This window comes from Mandrillus leucophaeus, unplaced genomic scaffold (genome assembly GCF_000951045.1).
Source record: "Mandrillus leucophaeus isolate KB7577 unplaced genomic scaffold, Mleu.le_1.0 Scaffold660, whole genome shotgun sequence".
NCBI classification, from domain to species: Eukaryota; Metazoa; Chordata; class Mammalia; order Primates; family Cercopithecidae; genus Mandrillus; species Mandrillus leucophaeus.
In genome coordinates this window covers 485,770-494,518 of record NW_012107142.1, presented here as the reverse complement: position 1 = coordinate 494,518, position 8,749 = coordinate 485,770, and the positions used below count along the sequence as shown (strand labels likewise).

General features: G+C 43.2%; 2 protein-coding genes across 8 annotated transcripts in view; both read left to right on the top strand.

Annotated features, from left to right (window-relative positions):
• The window catches only part of PPP1R11 (protein phosphatase 1, regulatory (inhibitor) subunit 11), a 10,190-nt gene extending 1,522 nt beyond the window's left edge, over positions 1–8,668 (top strand). The window contains exons 2-4 of one of the 3 annotated variants that reach the window (XM_012001482.1): positions 5,954–6,164; positions 7,276–7,384; positions 7,790–8,668. In XM_012001482.1, the coding sequence (XP_011856872.1) occupies positions 6,096–6,164; positions 7,276–7,384; positions 7,790–7,992 (381 nt within the window). In that variant the 5' untranslated portion in view covers positions 5,954–6,095 and the 3' untranslated portion in view covers positions 7,993–8,668. Of the gene's footprint in view, positions 1–5,767; positions 6,165–7,275; positions 7,385–7,789 lie in introns of those variants that run through there. The other 2 variants (XM_012001481.1, XM_012001483.1) reach the window with 2 other exon arrangements.
• ZNRD1 (zinc ribbon domain containing 1) overlaps positions 1–8,749 on the top strand; it is a 16,209-nt gene that overhangs the window by 1,624 nt on the left and 5,836 nt on the right. For 3 of the 5 annotated variants that reach the window (XM_012001480.1, XM_012001478.1, XM_012001477.1), the window contains one exon: positions 3,361–3,595. In XM_012001480.1, coding sequence (XP_011856870.1) covers positions 3,361–3,385 — 25 coding nt within the window. In that variant the 3' untranslated portion in view covers positions 3,386–3,595. Of the gene's footprint in view, positions 1–283; positions 385–591; positions 702–3,360; positions 3,596–8,749 lie in introns of those variants that run through there. The other 2 variants (XM_012001479.1, XR_001008393.1) reach the window with 2 other exon arrangements.

The following is an 8,749-nucleotide window of genomic DNA, read 5'->3' as shown; positions in this document are numbered from 1 at the left end:
ACCTGTACTCGCTGTGGCTTCAACATCAACGTTCGGGGTGAGAGGCTTGTACGCAGGGGTCCTGGCGGAGGGCCCAGGATCGGAAGCTTGGGGAACTCAAGATCGGTTGGGTTGAGGAGGGGATCCTAGAGCAGGGCATCAGGCAGTTGCACATTTGGTCCAGCGATGAAAACTGAGGGAAAGGATATAGGGCCTCCTGGCCTAACCAGCCAGGGGAGAGGGGAAGTTTCCGGTGTCAGCTCCCTCAGGTTGTCTCCATAACCCGTCTTACTTGCCTGTGCAGACTTTGAGGGGAAGGTTGTGAAGACTTCAGTTGTGTTCCACCAACTGGGGACAGCCATGCCTATGTCGGTGGAGGAAGGGCCTGAGTGCCAGGGACCTGTGGTAAGTTAATGAGATCAAGAACTGGCTCCATAAGGTGGGTAGGAAAGAAATGGAGGAGTGATTGCAGAGATCTGGAGAGTTTTGTGCCCAATTCCAAGTGAGAAAAGATGTAAAGCATCGATGTTTGAGAGGCGTGATCGCCTGATTCCTGTGGGAAGTAAGGGTATGATATGACCAGGCCTCCATAACCCACCAGTTTCTTCCCAGGTTGACAGGCGCTGCCCTCGATGTGGTCATGAAGGAATGGCATACCACACCAGACAGATGCGTTCAGCCGATGAAGGGCAAACCGTCTTCTACACCTGTACCAACTGCAAGTGGGTATCCTTTCCCCTCCCTTTGCTCAGTCTGTTTGCTAACTAATAAACAAATCCAGTGATTTATTTTTTTGTACTAAACGGCTGTTTCCTTTCGTCCCATCCCTTATTTCTGTGCAGTTCTGGTAATAGGGAGATTTGTAGTTTTTATTTTTTTAAATTACACTTTTTTAACCCTTTTTATAACCAGTGAAATAAACCTTTTACTTTTTTTTTGTTGTTTTTTGTTTGTTTTTTGTTTTTTGTTTTTCTATGGACAGGGTGTCGCTCTGTCACCTAGCCTGGAGTGCAGTGAGGCAATCTTGGCTCACTGCAACCTCTGCCTCCTGGGCTCAAGTAATCCTCCCACCTCAGCCTCCAAAGTAGCTTTGGGACCACAGGCACGTGCCACCACGCCTGACTTTTTTGTTTGTTTGTTTTTTGTATTTTTAGTAGAGATAGGGTTTCTCTATGTTTCCCAGGCTGGTCTTGAACTCCTGAGCTCAATCAACCCACCTCAGCAACCCAAAGTGCTGGGGATTACAGGCATGAGCCACCCTGCCTAACCTTCTTTTAGGATATTTAAAAGGAAATGAAGAAAAAAAACCATAAGAAGCAAGTATTGTTTAGTGGTCAGCATCTTATACCGCAGTCTTCAACCGCAGTCAAGGTAGCTTTACTTTGGAGAGAATTAGTCACACATGATTTAGAGAACATGGGCTTTCTGAATGCTTTTAAGACCTCATCTTTGTCTTTGGTGTTCTGCAGTCACTATAGTATATCAAAATGTGATTTTCTTTTATTCTGTTTGGGATTTGTTGGACTTTCTGAAACTGAGAGTGCATTGTTGTTTTTTGTTTTGTTTTTTTTTTTGAGACGGAGTCTCGCTCTGTCTCCCAGGCTGGAGTGCAGTGGTGTGTTCTCGGCTCACTACAAGCGCCGTCTCCCGGGTTCACGCCATTCTCCTGCCTCAGCCTCCTGAATAGCTGGGACTACAGGTGCCCCCCACCACGCCCGGCTAATTTTTTGTGTTTTTTAGTAGAGACGAGATTTCACTGTGTTAGCCAGGATGATCTCGATCTCCTGACCTCGTGATCCACCCGTCTTGGCCTCCCAAAGTGCTGGGATTACAGGCGTGAGCCACTGCGCCCAGCCTAGAGTGGATTTTTTTTTCATCAACCTTGGAAAATTATCAGCCATCATCTCTTTTAATATTCTCTTTCCCCCATGTTCTCAGTCCTCACATTCTGGACCTCTAATTAGTTACTAGAATGAGATTTCTCTCTTCTGTCCTCCATTTCTCTCGCCCTCTTTTCATATTTTCAATCGCTTTTCTCTTTATGCCACCTTCTGAGTAATTTCTTCAGGTTCCTCTTCCATGTCACTAGTTCTGTCTTCAGTTTATTTCAAGTATTATTATTTTTTACTATTGTTATTATTTTGAGTTCTATTTAATTACTTTTCAAATCTCAATTTTTAAATAATTCTCAGTTCCTTAATCATATTTTAAATTGTTCCTTTTACTAGTCTTTAAATATATAAAATATTAAATATAGTTATTATATTCTATGTCTCATAATTCTGATATCCATGGATTTTGTGTGTCTGATGCTGCTGTCTGTTTCTGCTGTCTCTCTCATAGTGCTTTTTTCTTTGTTTTGTAATTTTTGACAATAAATTTGAGTTTTTTAGAACTTGAACTGTAGGAATTCTTTGAGGCCTTGGGTAAGTGCTGTATTCTCAGCATTTGTGTTTCTTTTCTAGGTGCCTTGAAGCACTATCAAGCTGGAATTACTTTAAATAAATTCTTGGCTTCATGTTTTTTGGAGCAGACAGATAGTATGAATTTGAGCTGCAAATCCATGTAAGGGCTAGCTTATGGTTAGAAATTCTCAGGAGAGAGTTTTCTCTCTTTCTACCTACTGAGACAGTCAAATTCCCCTTCTATAGAGTTGAATTTTTTCTTTTCTTACTCACTTTTACAAAAAAGGGCAGCCTTTTGCAGTTCCCAAATTTATGCACAGGATCTCCTATCAACCTTACACATTTTGTCCCTCATTTCCTATGCTTCCAGTGACTGTTGCAACAGTATAAAGGGCGGCACCATAGTGTCACTGTCACATTTCATAGCGACATCAGTTTTAACTTCACTGTCTGGATTTCTGATTTTACAGAACTTTTAACCAGTATGAAGATTGCCTTTACTTTCTTGCCATCTCATCAAAAGATTAAAAATATTCATAGTCAGATATATCTTTTAAAAGTATTTTTTTCCTATCACTGATTGTCATTTTACCAAAAAAAAAAATTAAAAAAATTAAAAGAAGAAGATTTTTTTCCCAGCCTGTGGCTTGCCTACTTATTTTCTTAACCCTCTTTAAATGAGCAGAAGTTTTAAGTTTTTATAAGGTCCAGCTTATCCTTTTTTTTTTTCTTTTACAGCTAGTGCTTTCTGTGTCCTAAGACATCTTTGCTTTAAGGTTATAATTCATTGGATATATTTTTAATCCCAGAATTTTTAGTTGTCTTGGAATTAGAATTGGAGGCTTGTTTAGGGGAGCCAGTCCTCAATGATGTCATAAATAAAAGTCCTTCCTAGGTTATTTGATTGCATATCTTATCTTATACTACTAGAAACTCATCTTTTGGTGAATATAACAAGTCCTTTCTTTCCTCATAGGTTCCAGGAGAAGGAAGACTCTTGACCTTTTTCCTGGGCAACTCAACAGTCCCTCCCTCCTTTTGGAAGGTGAAGGATACTGGGTTTTTAGATGCCTTGTCCATCCCATCTGGTTGCAATGTGTTGCTCCTAGAAGAGAGTCAGATCATCATGTGGGGATTACCGTTGTTCCTGGAGTACTCCTACCCTTAATTGAATTTCCTTATTAAAGTTATGTTTTCCTAAAAGACCCTGACATATGTATGTTACTTATAATCTGTCTTATTCCAAAAGGAATTTAAATGAGTTTACAGAGATACATGAAAAAGAAAAGATGGAAAAATAAGGACAAAAAAGTAGAGTCAGGAATTAGGCTAATATAAACAAAAAGCAATTGTAAGTATTGCCATACTATTTAAATCTATTTGGTTCCTGAGTTTAGGTTAAGAAAAACTAGGGATTTGGATAGTGAGACATTTAACAGAAATTTTAACCAGATCTCTTTAGCATATAAATTTGGACAGCAAAAAAACTGATACTAAGTGATCACTATAGGTATTTTATTACTATTGAGATAAATACAATATACAGTTGACCCTTGAACACCACAGGTTTGAACTGCTTGATTCTACATATATGTGGATTTTCTTCCACTTCTGATACCCATAAGATAGCAGCACATTTAAGCCCTCCTTTTCCTCTTCCTGAGCCTACTCAACATAAAAATGTGATCAACTTCTACTTAATGAAGAGTAAATATATTTTCTTTTCCTTATGATTTTCTTAATGTTTTCTCTAGCTTACTTGATTGTAAGATTGCAGTATATAATACATATAACATACAAAATATGTGTTAATCAACTGTTTATGTTATTGGTAAGGCATCTGGTCAATAGTAGTTAAGTTTTGGGGGAGTCAAAAAAGTTATATATGGACTTTTGGCTGTTCAGAGGGTCAGCACCCCTTACCCCCATGTTGTTCAAGGATCAATTGTATATCTATTATAATAGATTCTTACATAGAAAGATAGAAAGAAAAAACTAAAGTCACAAGGAATCCTACTCCACAGAGATAACCAAATTGTATTGTGTATCTGTGCTTGTGAATATATATGTGGCTCTGTATATGTGTGTTGCTATACATGCGTTTGGTTTTTTTTAATGGACTATACTAGACATGCTGAACTATATCTTGCTTTTTTCTGTTTGAACCAAAAACTTTCAAGAGGAACAAATACATACTCAGGTCCTGCATTCCTTGGCTTAAATTGTGATCAAGGGGTTACTGTAGTAATTACCATATAATTGTGTGGCCCTTCATATACTTATTCAGAGCTCTCAAACGTAGCTATCTTGTTTGACCCCCACAGCAACCTGGAGAATGGGCAGTGCAGTCTTCCCCATTGTACATTTCAACTGTTCTGGCAGTTGACTTTCCTGACCCACGCCTGAAATCTGAAACACACCTGTTCACGTTTTTACCCTACTTTAAGCCTTTCTCTGGCCCATAACAGTGATTGGATTAAGCTCAATTTCTTAGCAAAGCATACAGGTCCTTCCGTATAACCACTGCCTACCTGTCAAGCCTCATCTGGCACTTCCTCAGATTCAAGCGGTACAAAACTCCATTTCCTGTAGTGCACACATCTACAACTTTTTAAGCTGCTCTTCTAAAAAAACCTACTTGGCCTTCCTGGTTCTTGTTTTACCACTTTCTTTTGCTCTCTAAGAAACCTGCATATATTTTTATAAAATGGCCTATACTGCAATTTACGACCATTTCTCTGCCTCATCATACTCATCACCCCAGAGAGAATGAATATGTTGGCAGTATGTAACTACATTCAGATTTACAAATCCGACTTGGCATTTGTTAATGCCCCAACGTTTCATATTTTTGTTAGTTTTCAGCATGCCTGTCTTTTCTACTAGACTGGGCGCTAACAGGCAAGGTCTGAGCATCTTAGGCGCCTCCATCTTCAAGGCTTAGCACAGTGACTGAAAAAAAAACCCACGCTGAACGTGCACTAAACCGAACTGCTCAAACACCTACAGGCACAAGGCGAGGGCTAGAACCACATCGCTTGACTCTTAAGTGTGTTTCCAATTGCTCCCACATCCCGTTTTCATTAGAAAAACCCAGACCAAACAAGGATAGGGAAATAGGCCGCGGTAGGGTCATTACTATTGCTCCTTAAGTTTCCTCGCCGGTCCAGCTACCCAGACAAGGTAAATCGAAATCTGCAGCAGGACTCAGCTTGGGGCACACAACTCCGCCCTCGCCACACCCACTCTGCAGCGTCTGGCCCGGCCCTACTCATCTGGGCGCCCCTTCTGCTTCCGCTAGGCTGTGAGTACGCGTGCTGCCCTTGAGTCTCCCTCCGCCTCCCACACCCGCAGTGACACCCCTTCCGCCAAATTTGTTTCTTTTTCTTTCAGCGCCTGCGCGCCGTCACGTTACGGCGGAACTAATCCAGCGACGCCTGCGCTTTGACGAATTTGGTGCCGCGGAAGGGAAAAAGGGGGACAGCAGCGTGCGTCACACCCGGAAGCGGAGAGCCGGAAGTGGGGTTGGCCAGGTTATCCCCAGGGGTGGAGAAACGGAGGCCCAGGAGGAGGGGGGAAAAAAGAAGGTGGAGGATTCTGGCTACCACTCTGAATCCGATACCGCTTCTCTTAGACCTCAGAGACAGAAAAAGGGAAGGGTGTCTCATCCCATCCTCTTTCCTCCTCTCCTCCCTCTCCTGAGCCTTAGCCATGGCCGAGGCAGGGGCTGGGCTGAGCGAGACCGTCACTGAGACAACGGTTACCGTGACAACCGAGCCCGTGAGAAAGGCGGGGGGGCGGTGCTGTTTAGGGGTCTGGGAGATACTGGGAGGGAGGGGACAGGGATTAGAAGAGTTGTTGGAGGAACTGGGCCTGGGAATATGGGAGGTGTGGGGTTGAATATCTAGGGCTGGGAGAATCGGAAGGTATTGGAGCTATTTAGAGTGGCAGAGATGGTGCAGGAGGCTGGTCAAGGATCATGTAATAGGGAGGTACAGTTAGGATATAGGTGTTGCTGCTTGGGGTGGTTATGTGTATAAGTAATGAACGAATGGGAAATTGAGGATTAAGGAGCCAGGAAGATGTTGGGAGGAAGTCAAAGGTAGTGTAAGAAAGCATGGTTGGAGGCCAACTTATCAATATTATCCATGCTTATATTTAAATAAATATTTATTGAATGGATGAATGTAAAAGGAAGTAGCAGGAATGAGGAAACAAGAAAAGGAGATGAAAAGAGGCATTTTGAGAAATCAGAGAGCAAAGATGTAAATGGAGAAACAAGAAGTATTTTTCCAAAAACATGTTAAGTTGCCTTCAAAGGGAGAAGATTGTGTTGGGCTTAATACTCTTGGATTAAAGGGAGCTTGGTAATTAATAGATTAATAATACTTGCTACTAGAGATGCCAGGATGCCAGAGAATAGGTGGATAAGAGGTAGAGAGAGCTGGAGCTTGAGAATGAGAGAGGTTTTGTTTGTTTGTTTGTTTAATGGGAAAAAGAAGAGGGGATCTGGAAAAAGGGAGATCAAAGATTAGGTGCTGGGGACTGAAAAGTAATTTTCATGTATTAATACTACCAAGGATGATGTGGGGAGGAAGACGGAGAAACAGCGAGGATTATATTTTCCTTTGAAGAGTTGCTGGAACCTTCCCTAGGTCAGGAATTGTGCCTTCTCTTATACTGGTGATATAAGAACAGGAAATAATACTTATTCCTCAAGGGACTGTCTGAGGTCAAAGACCTGTTCTGTTTTATCTTCTCGCAACTCCCCTGGTGCTATGTCTGTGGTACTGATTGAGCTGAAGAAGATAAGAGAGGAGGTTCCCTGGGAGGGAGTGGGAAAGGTTAGTAGGAGGGGACTAGATAGGTACGCTCATCCTTAACCTTCTAGGAGAACCGGAGCCTTACCATCAAACTTCGGAAACGGAAGCCAGAGAAAAAGGTGGAATGGACAAGTGACACCGTGGACAATGAACACATGGGCCGCCGCTCATCAAAATGTGAGTAATTGTTGGCCCGCAGTAGCCCTGGAGTTCTGGCTCCCTTCAGCGTATCTTGTATCTGCTCATATCCACTGGCTTTCCAGAAGCCCCCAGATGCTCATGGTTTTGTCGCTTTTTTGGTGGTTCTGTGGTATCAGGGAAAGAGGTAGGAAAGGGCTAGAACTGGAATTGCCTAGGTCTGATGACAAGAAGTATCAGAGGTGGGAGAAGTAGGGCTTTGAATTCATGGCTCTCTAAGAGGACAAGAGGAGTGGGGCCTGAGTCCCAGAGGGTGGGCCTGGGGAAGGTGGATCCTGGAACGTAGGAGAAAATAGGAATTTTCGCTGAGTTTGAGTGGGAATGGATCTGACTATACATCTTACCCTTCCTCCTCTTTAACTGGGCTCCTCCCTCTAAATCTAGGCTGCTGTATTTATGAGAAACCTCGGGCGTTTGGTGAGAGCTCCACGGAAAGTGATGAGGAGGAAGAAGAGGGCTGTGGTCATACACACTGTGTACGTGGTCATCGCAAAGGACGGCGTCGTGCAACCCTAGGACCGACCCCCACCACCCCTCCCCAGCCTCCTGACCCTTCCCAGCCCCCACCAGGGCCAATGCAGCACTAAATTCCTCTCTCCTCCACCATTCCTGTGTCTGTCTGGCCCTGAATGTATTCATGTGGCTACTTCTCCAGCCCCCTCCTTCCCTCTCTTCTGCCTGATAGAGGAAAGAGGAAGAGGAGGGTGAACAGAGATCCTGGAATTATGACTTGCTGCTATTCCAACCCAGCCTCCTGGGTTCCCCCAGTCCTCATTTTTCCTCCCAATACCCACCCTTCTCTCTCAAGGGATCTAGTCAGCTTGGTCCCAGTCTCTTCCTTTTGTTCTCACTGCCAAACTGCCTGTCCTGGGATCTAGTTATCTTGGCCCTGCACGCTACATGAGTAGCAAACACTTAAATTGGGTTTTCAACAGTCCCAGCTTTCACTGCCAGGGTCCCAGTCAGATTCCAGGAATTTACACCCTAGCTTTGCTTGCTAATCCTGGTTTAGAGCTATCCTACTAAAATCTTTAATCCTAAATCTTAGTCCTTGACTGTGAGATATGAGGTCTTACAGGAGACCTCAGGGCTCCCAGCCCTTCTTCTCCTGCTAACCCTCCTCACGCCCTGAAGAGGAGTTGGAAGAGAGGTCCTTGTCATTCTCACCTCTTATGGAAAATAGAACAGGAAATAATCATATCCTTTCTTCCCACCCTTCTCCTGTGATTTAGGATTTCTGACAAAGATGGCTGAGATTGGTCACTTAGAGCCAACTATCTCCTCCGCCTTTTGTTTTTCAGCTTCAGAGACAGATCCAATATAGTCCCAGGGACCTGAGTCTCT